General features: G+C 43.1%; 1 protein-coding gene across 1 annotated transcript in view; it reads right to left on the bottom strand.

Moving 5' to 3' along the window:
* The window catches only part of grik4 (glutamate receptor, ionotropic, kainate 4), a 364,478-nt gene that overhangs the window by 7,467 nt on the left and 336,969 nt on the right, over window positions 1-20,042 (bottom strand). Inside the window, exons 13-18 of the mRNA XM_085429452.1 lie at window positions 17,177-17,380; window positions 11,702-11,815; window positions 3,207-3,316; window positions 2,044-2,217; window positions 1,514-1,679; window positions 568-793 (exon numbers count right to left, since the gene is read on the bottom strand). Of these exons, the coding sequence (XP_085285578.1) occupies window positions 568-793; window positions 1,514-1,679; window positions 2,044-2,217; window positions 3,207-3,316; window positions 11,702-11,815; window positions 17,177-17,380 (994 nt within the window). The remainder of the gene's footprint in view (window positions 1-567; window positions 794-1,513; window positions 1,680-2,043; window positions 2,218-3,206; window positions 3,317-11,701; window positions 11,816-17,176; window positions 17,381-20,042) is intronic.

Consider the following 20,042-nt stretch of genomic DNA (forward strand, 5'->3'; position numbering starts at 1 on the left):
TTAAGGAGCTTACAATGATCTTCCAATGTTTTACGGTCACGGCGCCATCATCCACTAAAAAGACGGCTTATCTATCCTTTAAACATCAGGAACAATATCTCAAATTCCCTCGCTCTTGTCCTCACTTTTCCCATCACAGCATGGCAACAGCTGCTCTATTAAAATCTAGCATTAAAGCTCTCTTAGTTTCTCCCTTTTTGCATCATTTTGCCCCATGATAGCAGCTAGTGGTTTGGCTTTGCTGAGGCTTTACTTTTTTATTCAACTCTCCAATGTGACGTTTATGGTGTATCCTCCAACTAATGCCTCTGCTCTTCATTCCCCTTCTTAGCTTCACTAAGAAGGGGAATGAATTATACAGCACATTTAAGCGAAACCATCAGCTCTCTCCTCCATTGACTTCGTTTTACACTAACTGCCTTGCCCCCGCATTACTCCGGCAAACTGGCTTCTGTCTCTCTGCGGCTTGTATCAGATGTTTCAACTACTTGACCAAGTTTCTCCTTCTTTTGCTTATCCGTCACTTTCAAGTGTCCTCCAATTTTCAACACTTTGTCCTCCACTCACCCAGCGGCATGCCGATACCATAGCCCTTAGTGTCCAACAGTCCTCCAATCTGAGTCAGGTTGCAGTTCCTCTGGCGGTAGTACTCATTCATCGTGCTCTCCAGCAAGTAGGCGTAGTTAGAGTTGAGGACACGGGCAATCCCCTCCTCTGTGCTCTTCACAAACACGCTGGGCTGCTTTGATTGCATGAAGTTCCACATGCGCTGGTACGTCTGGTAGCGGGAGTTCTGCACAGGCGTGAAAGAGCAGATAAGATCAGAAGAAACAGGCACAGAGAGTGAGAGACAGTTAACAAAGCATCTCCTCTTCTGGTTTGGTTTGGTTTGCTTTTTTTTGGACTGATGGAGTGTTACATCAGAGCGCCCCCCCCCCCCCCCCCCCCTTTTTTTTTTCTATTAGCGCACCTCTTTCCCATTTGAGAAACTTCCGAACAGAAACTTCACTTAACACCTCCACCTGTCTTTTACTTTCTCTCAGCCTGTCTTTCCTGAGTTATTTAAGGTCCAGTGGACTTGAAAGCGCCAAGGAATACAAGGCTAATATCTCTCTTCCCTTCACCCAATATCATCCTTCACTGTCTCTCTCCCCTCTAACACCCTCTTTTTCTCCTGCTCAGTGTCTTTCTCTTTTTCTCGCTGAGGTCAAATCTCAAAAGATGAAAGAGGATAGCGTGGGACCTGGACAGTGCCCCATCTCCCCGAGGAGAAGGATATTGAATGGTTGTGGCAAAAAAGAGACAGGAAACAGATAAAACCTGTGGTTAGAGGAGGAAGACATAAAGGACAGGAGGGTGACGAAAAGGACAGCTGATAGCTGATCACAGATGACCCATTGACTTCCATGTGCTCTGAAGTGAGCCTGTGCCTACATACAGTGTGTATGTATGTGAGTGAAGATTTAGGAGGATAAACAATGTGGCATATACAGCAATGTGTGTAACTTCTAACCTGGAAGAAGGTCATCGTGGATCCACCGTGCATGGTGCCATATTCTATCGCCGTCTGATCTGCCAGATCATCTACTGACTCTATCGGTACCTCCATCCTCTGCACTGTTAGGAAGGCGGCCAGGTTGGCGGTGTAGGAGGAGATGATGATTAATGTGAAGGCCCACCTGTGTGGGAAAGGCAGCGGACAAGAACATATGTATTCACCTGCAAACGTATGTAAATGGGCAGGCTGACACATGAAGATAAATGATCTGGGTGGAGGTGTAGAAGGATTAAAATAACTGCGCACCTGAGAGGAGAAGACATGACAGGATATTCAGTAGATGATATGGCGGATGGATTAATGGGTGGATAAAGTTCTAGCTGCAAAGGCGGACAGACAGACACAAACGATGCCTCGTGTGCACACAAATGCACAATCTCACTCTTGAAATCTGGAATCAAGCTTCAAGAATGCGTTACTGATGAATTGCATTCCGTGATGGAGAAACCTGCGCATTGCACCGTGCATCTGGAGCCAATACTAACCACACTCCGCTCACACAACGTGTGGACAGAGCTCTAGGAGCAATGGTGGATCCTTGCTGCATGAAGCCTCCAACTGGGAACCAGAAGCTGTTGCCAAGCGAGTACTGGTTGATCAGCAGGTTGCAGCGTCCCTTTAAACAAGGGTGGGGGTTGTACCATTCATAAGGTGTCAGCCTGTGGGGAAAGAGAGAGTGGGAATGAAAGTTAGATTATGTATTCTGATAAGAGCAAAACTCAAGAGACGGGGAGTGAGAGGAATGGAGATAGGAAGAGGGATGAAGGATGAGGAGAAAACAACTCAGTCAAGTGAGGACAAAGTCACCTTGGCTCTGCAGAGGGAGAACCAACCTGTGCTTCGCTTCTGCCTACTTAAACTGTGAGGATGCAGGTGGTGTAATTGGGGTGCTCAGATATAGCTACAGTTCTGTGACAACTCTGTTCTGTGCTGGGTTGAACCAACGAGCCATGTGACTCACGTGGCAAAGATAGAATTTCTTTCTGAGTCACAAATAATTACAACAAAGTTCAAAAGAAGGACAAAAAACTTTAAACAACCCAGATGTTTAACATATTTCCCACTGTGATCACGGGTGGAAAAATTATTCTTAGTAAACACCTAAAAAAAGGAGTACATGTATTATTATCTCCAAAACTGCTACGATTAAACCACCTCACCCAACATTTATAAATGATTTTCATATTACACCAAAGACCACCCGTAGAGCTATCTTTAGAAAACTGGTAAATTTGAAGGTCTTGGTACTTTTAATTTGATTCTGTAAGGTGCTGCAGAATTCAATTAGCATTTTCTTGCATTAAAGCATCTTCATTAGATATACTGTAACCTAGTAATATTTCCATTGCAAAGGAAATTATGATTTTCAGCAGCAGTTGTGGCAGTGCCATCCTTGACCAGCAGGTGGCAATGTGATGCTAGAGACCTGCCACTGGTGGGAGAACGTCTCTTTCTCTGTGATGTTCAAGATCAACCAGAGGCTAAAGAGAAGCGAGAGAACAAACACCTGTTTCCTCTGCCGTATATTGCCCAAAGAAACGTTTTTTTGTGTGCTCTTACTCTCTGTACCCAGTCCATTTGTTTGCCTCATTCTTCTCCTGTCTCTCGCTTATCTGTACAGACTGCATTTTATGGTTGAGCTCCTTACCTGGCCACCAGAAAGAGAATGCAACTGACAGCCAAGTAGGCCAGAAGCATGAAGAGCCAAACACCCGGTGAGAAGGGATCCAGGAAGGAGAAGTAGCCTGGCCTACGTCCCTGGAAGACAACACACACAGAATGACTGGTCTTCTTGGACATAAACTAAAGAAGGAAACATAGAAAGGCGATGATTACTGCATTTCAGTTCTGTTTCCCTTTCTTCCCACCTCCAGTTCGGTGTGTGTTGACCAACATTTACTGGTGCCTGTGTAATTTGGAGAAGATGGAAAAGGTGACTGTGACCGCAAATAAACGGATTTTGATGCGATAAGCATAGGTTTTCCCTGTCCTAAACTGATAGCACTTTAATTATACGAATCTCATTTGCATGTAAACATTCAGATCAGCACTGTATGAAAGCGCAAACTCAGTCTCCCATGGACTGTCAATAGAGTGGCAGAGGCCTGTATGATAATACGACATCACTGATAAGAGGTTTATATCCCGCATTCCAACACTGAAAAAAAAATTCTCACAACTTCCAACAAGCTGTGATAGATACATTATTAGGTTTAGTCGTACAGAATAATCAGAGGTCAAAACTAACAAAAGGCAACATTTTTACTCTCTACAAGTCTGCATGTAGAGAGAAAGAAATGTCAAATAATCAGCTAAACCATTAGAACCACATTAAAGACAAATTCAATTCCATGACCTATAGTTGACTTGCAGTATGACCGGGAGTGGGCAGTGTACACAGGTGGAGGGGGATTAATAGCTCTGGCTTGGCTAAAAAGGCTAGTTGTGCTGAAGCAGCTATGGGGTGTTGCATATAAATGTGCATTGGTAACCAGGAGATAACATGGCTAAAATGAGGTTGGCAACCAGTAGAGCGATGGGAATATAGGGGCTAATTCCTAATGTTTCATTATGCAACATTGTCCTCTAAATGAAACCAATTACTGGGGAACCACAGTCAGGATGATTGGGCCCGCTTGTTTATATGTGTGTTTGTGCCTGCTCATATTTCACACGTGCACGCTAAGCTTACACCATTCCCGACCAAATGTCAGCAGGGGAATATTAGCCATTTACACACAAGTGCACGTCCGCCGCCTGTTAATGACTATGAAATGGAGGTGGCTGTCAGGGCCAGCAGGACGCTTAGATAATGGAGGTGATCAAACAACCAACTGTCTAAGTGTTGCTATGAGAGGGACACGTTTAGTCGTGTAGAAATTCCTCATTGTCCATTTCTGTGTCAAAGGCACCGCCGTGGAGTCTACGTGAACAAGCCCAAATTGCATTTATGCAAAAAATAAAAAAAAATAAAAACTCAATTAAGTATTCCTGCCAGACCTCCTGCGTGCCAAAACGCTGCAGTAATACATTTCTGAGGCCCTCCAAAATTTAATTTGAGGCAAAGAGGTTGAAATTATTTTGGTGGGCATTTGTTATGATAAACGAATCCCCATTCAGAGTTGTGCGGAGATGAAAATTCATTAATTCGTCTGTAATCACTTGCATATTAGCCCGACTGAGTAAAATAGGAGTGGTGCAGAAAGCAGGAGAAGCAGGGGGAGAGAGTTGCCGAATAACTCTGAGCAAGATTCGAATCAGCCTGCCACTCATAACGTATGTCAGTCCACGTTATAGAGTGCAATTGCTTATGACGATGGCGATAGCTGTCTGAGAATGGAATAGTGCAGAGCTGAAACACACAATGGCCATGTCAGAGGTATATGTTGTAAAGTGAGCATCAGTGCCAGGCTGCCTTCGGTTGGCACTGGCATTACTGGAGTAGCAGTAGTATGTGCTGACATGAGTCCTCCTGTTTTGCTGGTCCAGTTTGATGCATGCTGACCCAGCGCTTCGTGAACTGCTGGGCATGCTCGTCCACATGTTAAGTTTTCACCAAGGTGCTATTATTAAGATAAAGATCACTGCAGAGACGTGGGACTAATGTGCTAACAGATGGCAAAGTGAAGGTGCAAGAGAGCAACTCAGAAATAGAGACGGAGAGAAAGCTAGGACGAGACAACAGGAAGATTACAAGGACAACAGGAAAACAGTAGGAGGTTTGCTGCTTAGAAAGCTCGACTTTGCTGCTTTTATGTATTGGCTTTGAGACTAAGGGACAAAAGTGTTTTACTTTTTTTTTTAAGAGTTAGAAACTGGAACAATCCATAGCTGGAGTAGGCAAATTAATGAGCACACAAAGCTTCAGATAAGCTAAATGGAAACTGCATGAAAATGTTTTAAAATCTGTGTGCACATTTCCAAAGATAAGATAGTTTATTCAGTTTTTTTCTGTATCAAAACATTTTAGATTAAACTAAGGACTAGAAAGAGCAAGCTTAATGAAACTCTATTTAATGATGATCTCGTGACATGGAAAAACATGGTGTGTGATCACTCGACTAAAGCTCCACACAGCTCAGCAGTGCTTTAACACCTTTCAGGGCTTTTATTTTACCGTGCCAACTTTACTGTTTTGGCTCACTCGCGCTGATCTTAACTACCTTATTTCCTCTCTGCTCCTGTTCTCATGAATACAATCTGCACCACAATAGCAGAGCGTTTAACAGCTAAGGAGCCATATTTCACCCCTCGGAGTTGGTGTGGACCAAACCAGCGGTAAAGCAATGACTACTGGACTTACATTTGACAAATTGCTGGAAAGGGAAATGCAAGTGAATGCTAATGGTACTTGGGACCTGTCGGATGGGTAAATAGGCAGCTGTTTTCTAACATATTGGATATACCACCTTTATCAAGTGCTTAATATGTAAATGCTCGCTGTGCTGCCAAACGAAATCAATCAAGATGGGTTCAAAATTGCTGTGCCACAAACTGCTGTGCGAACCACTAAACATTGTTTGAGGAGAAGTGCCTCACGGGGCAGGGTGACTCAGGATTTCCAGTGATGTAAGGAAATTGTAAAGTAGAACATATACAAGGGTTTACCTATTTTTCATTCATTTATTCATAAATAAATTATGCATGCAAATACTAAATATTTGTAGTAATTTCTCAGAGACATACTTTACATCACAATCTTATTTAGGTGGTCCAGTCTCTCTTTATATTGGACGATGAGTCTGTGTGTGCATGACAGACTGTCAAGCACCTGTGTGTTTGTGTGTGTGCCTGTGTTTCTAATCTTGTCAGCAGCTGTCTAAACTGTCAGTCATCCACAGCAGGGCAGATACAGTATGTGCTTGGGCAACTGCACAGGGAGCACCCACCACTCAGCACAGAAAAGCACATTGACTGCTTGCTAAGGAAAGCACAGCATCCGTGACTAATCCAGTAGTTACTGTTAAATAGAAGATATACACTCACTGGACTCTATAGGAAGTACACCCTGCTAATACTGGTTTGGACCACCTTTTTGCCTGCACAAGTGCCTTAATTCCTCATGGTGTAGATTCAGCAGGGTGCCTGAAATATTCATCAGGGATTCTGGTCCATAATGACATGATAGCATCGCTAACGTTCTGCAGATTTGTCGGCTGCACATCGTGATGAAAATCCCCCATTCCACCACATCTGTAAGGTGCTCTATGGGATGGAGAGCTGGTGACTTTTGGGGGTCATTTAAGTTCAGTGAACTCATTGTGATGTTTAAAACCAGTTGGTGTTTAAAAAAGAGCCAAGAAAAATATCTTCCACACCATTAGACCATCATGAGCAGCCTGAACCATTGACAGAAGGGAGGATGGAGCCATGCGTTTGTTTCTGTACCATTCGAATATTGCAGTAGAAATTATACCGAACAATGTTCATCTAGTAAGCTGGTGGAAACTGTGGCCTCATTTTCCTGTTCTTCGCTGACAGGAGTGGGTGACCCGGTGTGATCTTCTGCTGTTGTAGCCCATCTGCTTCAAGGTTAAATGTGTTGTGCATCAGCTGATTAGATATTTGCATTAACAAGCCTTCAAATGACTGTACCTCACAAAGTTGCCGATGAAGTGTAGACTAGAACTAGAAAATAATTAACAAAGTAATAAAATATAAACAGAGTACACCAAGGACCAAATTAGATGTTTACTGGATGAGTGTCTCTTCACAGCGTAAGTACTTGCTGCCATATTTGAATGATTTTTATCAGAGTCAGGGGTATCATTTTATAGCAGTTTTATGGCCATGTTAAGATGATATATATGGGATGAGGCAAATCCCAGGAAGTAAAATAATACACCTGTGGCACAGAGGGCAAAACATCCTCTAAGACCTGCTTTTATGAGTCCATCTCAACAAATAAAATAGTGAAAAATTGCTGCCTTTTTTAGTAGCTATGTGTCCTTTTTTCATCTCAACACACAGATGAAAAACTCATTCATTTTACCTTGCACTGCCCTTGTTCTCTCTCAACTTCCCGCTGTCCCTCCATATTTCCCGCTTCTCCCCTTCTCCGTTACTCTCGGAGGACTGCCTACATGCCAGGAGGGTGGCAGAGGGAGCCGGTGAGGTTATCCAGTTGAGGATTTCACCTAGTCATCTTTCCTCTTGGTATTCATACCACACCGTTGCCCCCTGAGGCTTCCTGCCTGAACACTGACTCACCGAAGGAGACTTCCCATTGTCATTTCAGCTCTCACACTCTCGTCGCTCACTTCCTTGCTCTCATTTCTCCATCTTCCCTCATGTCCTTCTACCTATTTCTTGCTTATTCTCTTTTATGTTGTCTTTCTTCCTGTCCCTCCCTGTGTCTCCCCATGTTCTGCCACCTCCCCCCCCCCCAAGCTCTTTGATACTGTGTGCATTTCTAATTGTGTTAAAGCTGCCAGTTGTTACGGCTGCTGAGATGGCCGCGGGGGCAATCTGTGGAGAGCAGTTGATTTGGCTGAGGTCACGGGGTCATATTCATAACAACATCCTGCTGCCTCTTGAGCTCACCGGGTTGTCTGGCTTTATGTCTGAGTGAGTTGCACACAAACAAAGCTGTGCTTTTGTGTTTGCTGAAACTCTTCTAACATAACTAAAAAAAAACAAAAAACATACATCACTACTAGTTTTAGGGTTACTTTCAAAATAAAAGAATAAAACTTCCAGTCTGGTGCAAAAGTCTCAAGACACCCCTTATTTCTTTGTATGTTGCTAGGAAAATGGGAAATAGGTAGAGCGGTTTAATGAAACACATGCATCCACGGAAATACAATCTAAAAGGCAAAAACATTCCTAACGAGCTTGAAAGTCAATATTTGATATGAGCAGCTTTATTCTTCACCCTGAACTTTCTCCTGAGGAGTCTTCAGGAATAGTTCTCCAGGCTTCATGGAAGATATTCAAAGCTCTTCTCTTGATGTTGGCTGCGTTTGGTCTGTTCTGTATCAAGATGATCCCACATCTCAAACCAGTCTGAGATGATCTGACATTTGTGACGCGACACATTATCCTGTGGGAAGGAACCCGCAGAGGATGAACGCACAACGGTCATAAAGGGATGAACATGGTCAGCAACAATACTCAGTTTGTACTAAAGGGACCAAACGATGATAAGAAAATATCCTCCACACCATCACACTACCAGCATGCCGAACCTGTATCATTAATTGGCTCAGTTTCTTTATGCTAGTTGAGAGGAGTGGGATCTCAGTATGGTCTTCTAGCCCATTCTGATGCCCAGTTTTTAACTTCAACAGGTCTTTTTTTAGAATATCTACATCCTTAAATGTATGTAGCTGCTGCATGTGAGTGGCTGATTAGAGCCTGTGCATTAATGAGCAGTTGCACAGTTGTACAAAGTGTTTGGCAAGCACATATATACACAATTTAATGATATTACACAACCTACTGTTTAGTGTTAAATTTAATATTGATTTATTATGGAAAAAAACTGCATTTAAAAATAACCCTAAATAACATAACTGGTAAGTTTTTAAATTCCACGAGCTGCGTCTGTGTTTCTGTGCACAGGGTTTCATTTGTTTGTGTAATTTTGTCTGAGGACTTCTGTGGCCAGTGAGTCAATAAAGCTCGTTATACTACGCTCTACCCTCAGGGCAGCTGCTGAATCTGACACAGCTTCTACACACCCCTAATTAACCCCTATGTCTAATTAAGTGGCACTCTTTCTCTTATACACACAAACATGCACACATCCACTCATATACCCTGTTACACAGTCAACGAATTAATGGAGAAGGAACTGGCACAGATTTAAAGACGCTCACAGTGCTGGGATTTTGGCATGCAGCATATGGTTTTTATATTGTACAGATGATGAATGCAAGACAACGAAAGTTTTTTATGAGATGAAGCTGACAGTCGCTTTAGGTAGTGTCTGGGTTCATAACCGCAGTGATTCATATTGCACCGGCTTCTCTTTGATTTGTGTATGAAGCAAATCCGTTTTATTTATAGGGCCTGAAGCTACATGCATGTCAAATACCCCACCATATAAAATACACTATATGGCCTCGAATAGCACCCAACTACAAATCCCCAACCAGACAAGACATTCAGGCGAGACAGCTGAAACATATAGACAGGTAGTGCTCTTCTTATGCAGGCAAGATGCAAGCTGTCTGGATTTTTTTTAGTTTTATTTATTGCAGAGTCAGTGTCCCAGAAATGATAACAGACAGCGGTCCCTTCAGAGAATAGCACGAAGACACAAACTCATTTGACAGGTGATTAAATGTTCTGATTTGCTGCAATTTTGAACACACCACAGAAAACTTGTCTGTGACAGTTGTTGTAGTGGCTGGGTGGGTGGGTGGTGTGGAGGGCAAGGGAGGGGGTTTGGGGTGTGGGTGGGGTGGAGGCAGTGAAGCGTTAGTTCAAATCTGCACCTGTGTTTCAAACAGGAAATGTACATTTTCAGCAGCTTTGTAACAAGATTACGCCTGACGTTAAAGCTATCGCCTTCACTGAAAAGAATGTAAATGTGTGCTTTGAACGCAACAAACATAAAATAAGAATAAATAATGAAAGTGAAAAAACTCTGTGCGTGTGTCTGTGTGTGTGAGAGAGAGCGAGAGTAAGAAAGACATGCAATACTTGTGACAAAGAAGAGAAATGGAGATTAAACTGGCGATAGTGTGCGGATAATTAATACCCAACAGGCAGCTGTATTTTATTGCATTTGCCATTCTTATTGATTGGACTGAAATTTTCATTTAAAGTTTGAAATAAGCAGTATACCCCCTTGTAGAAATCACTGTGCCTCAGATCAATAGTCAGTGGATTAGAACTAAACAAGTGCAGTCACAGAAATTCAAATATCGAATTTTAGAGCATGCTGAGGGACCACTCTGAATCGGATCTAAGAAAAAGCCAAGGGGCAATGAGAAAGTAAAGAGAGTGTGAGGAAATGAGGGACAGAGAAAGAGACAAAGAGAGATGATACCTGCACTTATGCCTGTCTTCTTTCCCTCTTATCTTTTCACCTTCCTCTACCGACTTCACACATCTTATCTTAATAGAAACTGCTTTACTCAGGAATTTCAACTGGGTCAAGTCTCTGCTAATTCAACTATTTGGCTCTGTGTGCCAACCCTGTGGGACATAAGCTCCATATCATATCCTCAGGCTGCCACCCGCCTGCCTGCTTCCCAATTCAGAGGTCACATGCTGCCCAGCAGCCCATTTAACGTAGCACCTGCTGCGAACGTCGATTGATTCTCCCCAACTGTTGCCGCTCAATTGAGTGCCTCACTGCCTCACCTATGGGTACTGTGCACAGACTATGGGAAGGTGACACGGTGGGAGATTTACAAGTAGTGGAGACAGGAGCAAGATGGAATGGGAATGTGAGTAAAATGCCCCTTTGGGATGCTACACTAATGTTAGCCTGCGCACGCGCTAGATCACCTCAGCACGGACTGTGGCCAGTGCTACTGTGGCCCCCACAGTGTCACCTTGGGTTTTGGGGGAGGACTGATGATTAATGGGCCACTAAGTGCGCAAACACTGGCTCATTTCCACCAGCACTGCTGTTGTTTCGCTGTTTCTTGCTTGGACTTGCTCTCTGCAGAGAATGGAGGGCATTGCTTGTGAGAATAAGATGGCGAAATCCAATCAGAGAACAAGCAGAAAACAACTGTGAAAGTGTTACATTTATCATTCAGTTCACACCATAAAATGAGCGATCTGGTGCTGGCAGAATGAGGTGGGGGGTGGGGGGCACGGAAACAAAAGGAGGAAATGGGTGGACAAAGGAAAAATGAAAAGAACTTGACACAGAGGAGAAGGATGAAGTGGCAAGTAATGTTGGAGGACAGGGGTAAAGCAGGAAGAGGACCCATGAAAAAACGCAGATGAAAGGGAAAACGAGTAGCTGAGAGGTAAAGAGGCAATAAGGTGTAAAAGGGGAGAAGTTGTGGAGGAATTTAAACGGACTAAGAGAGAGAAAAAGACTCTACAGGCCAGAAGGCAGAGTGCTTCTTTTCCAGGCATTAGACATGCCTGACAGCCTGCTGAGGTTTATCCGCAAGCTGTATGAGAGGCAGTTCGATCAGGTATAATAGGTGTGTGCGGGGGGACTTAACTCACCAGGTGGACGCGGTACATGATGCTGATACCAAGGGTCATGAAAGGCTTGGAGAAGTCAATCACCTTTTCACGCTCTGCTGTGATGGTCAGGCCTGCGACTGCCAGGTCTGCTTTCTGCAACAGGATAAGTAGTATTACTGCATGAAAAGTCCAACTCACACACAGCACAGCTCCGAGGCATGGCATAGTGTTTGTGACATACCCAATAATTTGAAGATTTTGAAAAAAAAGAAAGATGAGGATGACATAAGAAGTGGGCTACTGGTTTGCTAATTCCCTAATAATGCCCTTTTTGTATCCTCTAGGCTTTTTGTCCACCAATACGGCTATCCGTGATGGGGATAATCCGGCACTGGCATTGTGTGTGTGTTTGTGTGCAGTGCACGAGAGAGCTCAGGGTAACCATTGTGGCTGGCCAAGGGGGAGCACTGTCAAGACAAATCACTCGACAAAGCAGAGGCTAGTAAAACACAGAGACACACACACACACACACACACACACACACACACACACACACACACACACACACACACACACACACACACACACACACACACACACACACACACACACACACGTAGAAATGGTCAATGCAGCTGAATGCTGAATGGCTCTGTACTAATAATACAGGCCAGCAAAGTGCAACTGCAAGGGATTTTTCATCTCCCTGAGGAGCAAAGAGTGAAAGCAGCAATGCATTCCTCTTTGTCTGCTGCAGGAGGACTAAGAGGATTGGGGACATAGAGGGGAATGGGAGAATGAGGAGCAGGGAGCTGTGCTGCAGCACTGCAGACACTAGTCAAAATCCACAACATACTGTTTCTATGTCAAGGAACGAGGAGGGCATCTGACATACATAACATGCACACATCCAAGGCGCGTCATCCATTTCGATGTCATGTTTTTCTATAATCACTCTGACCTTCAGAAGAGGCCTCAAATGCTTCATCTAGAAACCCCCAGTCTGACTCCGTCTGTGCTTCAATTAATACTCTGCACTTCACATTTGCATCTCTTTAACCTCACGGCAGCCTTTACTCCACACTGAGGCCTAGTGTCTCCTGCTGCCCTACTCTCAGCCTGCAGGCGCTGACCCGAGATTATCATCTGTTCCCAGCCTCCTGTCTCGTTTCTGACCACTGTTTGAAAGGCTGATTGCCTGCTCCCAGTGCTGGAAGGAATCCAAATACAGCAAATGACCATCGAGGCAATTTTAACAAAGAAAGTAACAGATCCTTTGAAAAATGAACACACAGTTGTAACATCAAGTGAAATATTTACGTGGCGATGGAATATTAATATTGATTACCGGATTCTTCTGCCTCCCTGCTGTTATGCCTTCTAGTATGTAAGAAAAGACACAGTGTAATGTCGCCTGTTCAATATTGCATCATACCCGTTTCCACTTGCATTCAATCAGATCATGCTAAGCCAGTAAAAAGGATGCGAAACTGAACGTGAGAGATGAATTAAACATGACCCTTGAGGATTTAGCATTTGACTTAGACTTTAAATTTTGGTCTTTAGAGATGCTGTATGTCTCTGTTCTCTAATCGCAGCACTGTGGATTAGGTAACCGGCACATACTGTACTTAGACTTGTGTCTGGGTTCTTCTTGGCCTGACTCATTGTTAGCTTAGGCTGTCTGACACCCGTCAGACTAATCATCCTCATCCTCAATGAAATCTTGCTCAGTCTGAAAGGTACTGGCAGGGAGACGGGTATCTGTTGTCCAAAATATCCTGATGCTGTCTTCCTTTGCTCCTACCAAGTGTATAACACCCCTCTTCCTCCATTTTCCTTTCTTTACCTGTCCTTTCAACTTGTAGCCAAGGCCTGTATATTTTCCCACAATCCTCTTACACTGCCATCCTTCCTGTTCTTTTCTATGCCTTTAACCAAACACTCCGAAGCCTTTCTGTCTACTGTGTAACTTCCCTGCAGATGCCACCTTTACCATGAAAATCCCTCTCAACCATGCCAATCCACGGCTCAAGCTGATGTCAGAGACACATGTCGACTTCACCCATGGCCGTTCTGAAGGTCAACCTTCCAGAGGCAAGTTATACATGGATGTAGGGGGGAGATGGACTGTGACAATAACAAGAGCAGGCAGTGTACGCGTTACATACTTAATGGCTTTGCCCTCCATTAGCCCACAGAATTAAGACAGATCACCTCTTAGGACTGACTTAACACTTGTCTGTTTCACTCACCCCGCCCTCTTAATTTTTTAACAGCTCTTTTACTTCTTTCCCCTCTCCCTCTCATCCCTTATATAACCTTATCTGTGTCACGGTCCCCGTGTCTCTCTGGTTGGCCCACGCTGGCTACAGGTTTTGTTGTTGTTAGTTTTAGTTTTTTGTCTCTCCTCCTCCTCTCTGCCTGGGTGGAGCTCATTACGGGCTCTCACTCTTGGCCCACGCACCCCTGTGGATGGTGTCCACCTGCGGCTGATCTGGCTGATTTCCCCAGCTGCTATTTAAGGCAGTGGCACAGAGCAGCTCACCGCTGGAACGTCGAACCACCTGAGTTCGTGCTCGCGGCATATTCAAAGAAGAATCGCTTACACGTGTTTTATGTTGTGGAACTAACCTTTGACCTTCTGTCTGTAGATTCTGGACCGAATCACCGGACCTGTCCAAGTGGGGCAGTGTGTGGAGTGTTGGAGCGAGTGCGGCTGAAGAGGAGTGCGTGTGTGCGGAGGAGCGGTGGCGGTGACTGAGTGGAAGAGGAAGCGTGTGTGTGGATTCCCCCCCCCCTTCTCTCCCTGGAGCCCTGGACCCCCTCCCAACTCACTGTACATATATTTTGCACTAAGGTGATCCCTATTGTAAATAAATCCCCCTTTGTTTCCTTGAAAGAACTGTCTGCGCGTGGGTCCGTTCAGTAGCCATGACAATCTGCCTGTTAACAGCCACGTACAGCAAATAATATAAGGGCTCACTCAGAGATTTAACAGCAACAAGACTGATCCAGGAGGAAAGTCTATTAAGGTCAGTTCAGCTAAAGCGGCTGGCAGGAAACAAGCCACCAACAAGCTGTGACTACTTTGAAAAATACAATACTTAAGCTGAAAAGGCCAACTGCTGAATGAAGGAAGGGGGCTATATGATATGAAGGAAATGTGCTGTAAATTATGTGAAAGCTGAGCAATACACTTTGGGTTTGTTTCTATGTTTCTCTAAGAAGAACAATACAGTGGTATCCACACAGCTATGGTGAAAATCTTGTTTTAAAGGAAAAGTTGTAAGTTGTAGAACCACCTTTAGGAACAGCTGGAAGTAATGGCTTTCTGCATGTCTTTGGAAGAATTTAGTCCACTCTTCTTTACAATGTTGATTCTGTTCATTGATGTTTGAAGGCCTTTTTTTATGCACAGATCTCTTAAGGTTCCACACAGCATGGTTATGGCTGACTTAATAACTGCAAGCCCAGGTCATGTGCACTAATCATCACCTATCGACTACCATGCTTCATGTTAGATGTTTGTGCTGATCTGCTGAGTGTGGTTTTTGACAAACATGGTGCAGTACATCATGGGCAGACTTCTTCACTTTAGTCTTGTCTGTCAAAAGGACATTGTTCCAGAAGTCTTGTGGTTTGTTCAGATGCAACATTGCAAACCTATGCTTAGACTTCTTTTCAGAGAGAAGAGACTTTCTCCTGGAAACCCCTCTAAACACTTAAACCTCTACAGCACAGTGTTGCCCTAGAGCAACAGAAAGTCTTTTTAAGCCTCATGACCTGTACGTGTGAAGTTAAATGATGGAAACCAATGAACCATGAAATTTTGCATGCCCAGAAATTCTTTTTGTTGCCTCGGGCAACGTAGTGCAATCAGGGGAACTTTGAGGGAGATTTTGATAACATTGTGTTTGTATGTAATGATATGTTATTTCATGCATTCGTGCGCAAATTTGTGCACATTTCACATGTTGCTGATGTGATGCTTCTTGCTTAGTGGGAGGCCATCAAAAGCTTTCTCCATATGAGCAACAACAGTTGCCTAGTCCTTGCTGGATCATTTCAAGTCAGTTTTAATTATATAGTGCCAAATCACAATCACATCAGATGGTATTCCACACAGTTGTGAAGTTTACATTGGGAAGGCTGTCCAACCACCTGAGCTTCCGAGTTGAAATGTGGTCCAAAATACAAAATTGCATGAAATCTGTGCAAAGAGTTCGAGCCATTAGTGGGATATCTCAAAATTATGACGACAGGAGGAAGAAGCAGAGTCCCAGAGCTCCCATTCCAAATCAGAATCTCATCACAGACAATATATTATAATATATCACTTTGGCCAACAGTATGTGATAACCCCATCACCCCAACCGATTAAGGCTGCCCCTCCCTGATTCTAGTTCTGCTGGAGGTTTCTTCCTGTTAAAAGGGAGTTTTTACTTCCTACTGTAGCCAAGTGCTTGATTATAGGGGGTCATCTAATGTCAGGGTTTTCTCTGTATTGTTGTAGGTTCGTGACATTACAATATACCACCTTGAGGTAATTGTTGTGATTTGGCACAATACAAGTAAAACTGAACTGAACTGAACAAGGCAAGATGCAGGGTTCCTGGGTGCACAGAAAAACCAAAAGTGATGTGTATAAAGTGTAATGCCCACCTCAGAAGAACTGTTTTAGTAAGTTTCACACAGACTGACAGTCTCACAACAGTATAATCAATATGACATGATATTGCACAATTTGAACCTAAGCCTGCATCAAATCATTTATGTAAATATGTTTCACGTCTTTTCAATTCTTTGTTTCAACATTGGTCGACATTTTTGGAAGATTTGCTGAGGTCTTTTTGCTTTCTAAAAGTTGTGTGATGAATTATGAGATAATAATTTTCTCTGTGGTTTTATACCATTGTTGCACAAAAAAACTATCTTGGCAATAAAATGGCCCGAAATGAGTCAGAAAATGATGTTCAGCATGTACCATCAAAATGTGTGCAGTAGAGGGTTCAGGCATTTAACATGCTAACTGAGGCCTGTAGAGTCTGAGATACAGCTCTTGTTTTCTTTCTTTTTTTTTTGTAGTTTCTCTAAGCATTGCATGATTTGACTCTGGGGTGAATTTACTTGGATGTCTGTCTGCCTGGGAAAAATGGCAAGTTCCTTTTACTTGTGAATCCTCTTTCTCAATGTAGAATGATGGACAGGAGCAATTACTTCTTTTATTGATGTCATTCCTTTTTGGCATTGTGTTAACACACACCTGAATGCTTCAGAACAAGCTGCCAAAACTTCTGCGTTTACAGAGATGCTTACGCTTGCTGATGATCCATTAATAAAACGCATTTGATTAGCAGCACCTGGCTGCTTAGCTTTTCACAGGACTGCATAGACACCTGTAAAAACTTTCTGTCTCACACATATGCGAAGGAGAAAACATAATCATTTATAGTGATATGGTTTGTTTGTTGGCAATATTATTGTCTATGCATATGCAAATATTTACATACTCTTGAGATTAACTCTCCAACCATGCCCGTCCATGTTCCGTTAGCTCCGGGAACACCGTAGACGCCGTCCCCCACCAGCCGGATGCGATACTTAAACTTGAGAATGTCTGCCAGCTCCTTCAGCATGTCCACACAGAAGCCCTCATAGCGGTCATTTCCCTCGAGTTCTTGGTGGTTCTGTCGGAGCATCACATACGGATTCTCCTGAAAAAAACAAAGGATTTGCGTTGCATTAGATCTCATGATTTTTAAGTGTGACAGCAATACAGAATTTTAGTTCTAGTTCTTCTTAACGTCTCTCTCTAAACCCCTTTACTCCTAAATAATGAAGTAATTGCCAGAAAATTATTATTTTTTTAACTGGAGTGTTAAAATACAAAAAATAAGTTAGTTATCATTTTCCATATATGAGTTAAAATTTTTACACTTTTTACTGTATTCAGCATTTTTGGGTAATTTATTACCAAATCACCTGAGTCTTCCTTTAATGATCAATATCATTATTTTACTAAGCCTATCTAAAGATTTTGCAATGAGCAAGAATGGTGGAAGCATCCCACATGTCCTTTAGAGGTCACGGTTCACGTTGTTTACTGCCTTCAATGAAAACTGAGATTTGTGGCTCTGAAGCAGAGCCAAGCACTGAAATCAGCAACAAGGCAGGAGCGTGCTAATCTGTTGTATTAACCAAAAACTGGATAGTTTTCTTCTGATATCAGTCATACACATACACCTATTTACAACCTGTCTTTTAGCGAACCAACTCTCTGTTCGGCTGTCTGTTTATTTATGTCTTGTTTTGTCATTTAGTTGATGCTGTAGGAAGATTTAAAGAGCCCTGCAGTGATGTATTTTGGAGCCAACCTTATTGTGCTATTTTTCACTATCCCTGAACTTAGCTCGTGATTCCAGATAAACTAACTTTGTTTGGCAACTTGGCATCAAATAACGATGATTAAAGGTATCTAAACATTTTCTATCACTCTTACTGAAAACTAAAAGCTTTTTACAACAAAGAAAATATATGTGTTATTGAGTGCTTTTAACAATGCAGAAGGTTTTAATTGTAGCTTATTGACTCGTTTTAACATAAATGCCTTCAGCGTATAAGACAGCCACGCGTGTAGACAACTGTGACATGGTTCAGGAGGGTAAAGCATAAACAGAAATAAGTGGTGCTGTATTTCGAGAGCTGGGGATGGGAGTGAAATGGTTTTGTCACTGCCACAGCTGGAAACACTTTGTAGGGTAGCTGGTTGACTACTGACGAATTTGTGCTGAATTTGGAGGCACTTGAAAACTCGGTGCACATCAGGTGGCGTAACAGTTATTAGTACTAAGACTCGCAATGTTGTCATAGCAACTGTTTGGCTCCACCTGTAAGGAGGGGTGAGGGTGGACATCATGTTAATACTGTTGATTGAACAGCTTTGCTTCTTTCTTGGAGGAACCGGACAGTAGAACCAACGCTGCACATCCTGCACTGCTGTGATAAGACTGACAACAAAATGACTGCTGATCAGCTGCCTGTGTCTGCACCGCTCTTCCCCAAGAATCTGCATACGGATTCATTTTATCTAACCAGGCTCGCAGTTTGATTAAACAGACATGCTGTTCACTGACAACAGCCTCCAGTGTTTTATAGCAGCAAAACAGAAAGAAGTTGACACAGACAGGATTACAATATGCAGTAGTGTGAGAGTAAGTGGGTTGGCGCGTTTGCTAAAAGGTGAGACAATACATCTCACGGTGAACAGATCTGGAAATCAACTGATCCAAGTAAAAGCTATTGTTTGCAGCCAAAGCTGTAAAGCTTATTGTTGAATTGCATACTAAAGTTGTACAATTTACCAATGGGGCTCAGTCCAAAGTTTCAGGCACTGGACCCCAAATTGCTACAAGTGCACACATCTGTAGTTGTGTGTTTTATTAACAAAGTTTTTCAACCATAAAATAAATGCATGTGTGAATCAGAGGGTTTATAGTTCTGAATGATCTTATTAGCCCTCTGTTACACGTCCTAATGACTGATTGGTGACCCCACTCATAACCACCGGTCTCTAAAGAAAAACATGTATTTCCCGAGCAGTTGGCAAGTGGTTATTGGAGGTTTCTGGTGACTGCTGGGAGTTGCTGTGGTTGATAAGGCTACAGTCAAGCAGGCATAGAGTCCAGTCCCTGACCCTAGTAACCACAGTTTGCATGCAAATTGCTGACTTGTCTATAACACTTGCTAACAACTCACTGAGCGGTTGTAAAGTTGTGACAAATTTTACTAGTGTGTGAATGTGTGTGTGAATGGGTGGATGACTGAATGTAGTGTAAAGCGCTTTGGGGTCCTTAGGGACTGAGTAAAGCGCTATACAAATACAGGCCATTTACCATTTGCTACTGCTTCTGTGCTAACCGTGGTTGGCAACCAGTTTGTAGCTGGGGGTCAATGGGGGGGGGGGGGGGGGGGGGGGGGGGGCACTAGCCACCCCCCTAAATTTCATGACTGAGTCTGCTAGGCCTCATCCATGACTTAAAGTCATAAATAAAATGCACCCTTTTGCTGTGCGCGTGTGTCACTGTTGCCTTTTGAAGTATTTTTAATTGATTATCAGAGTAATATTACAGCAGACATTGGCTAGACATTAGAGCTGTGCATCATACCATCAGCAGGCTTTTATGTGACAAAAAAAGTGATAATAACGATATAGCAACATTTAAATTCTTTTTCATTCATTTAAAGCACTTCAATTCCCTAGTGCGCGCACAACAAAACAAGCAGTGTGTCAGCCTCTGATGGTAATTAGTACCTAAAAAGGGACCTACTTCAACAACCTCCAACAAGACACAGTACTTTTCAAGACATGCAAGAAAC

The sequence above is a fragment of the Rhamphochromis longiceps genome, linkage group LG14 (genome assembly GCF_057381845.1).
Source record: "Rhamphochromis longiceps isolate RC_006_pf linkage group LG14, R_longiceps_female_GT1.1, whole genome shotgun sequence".
NCBI classification, from domain to species: domain Eukaryota; kingdom Metazoa; phylum Chordata; class Actinopteri; order Cichliformes; family Cichlidae; genus Rhamphochromis; species Rhamphochromis longiceps.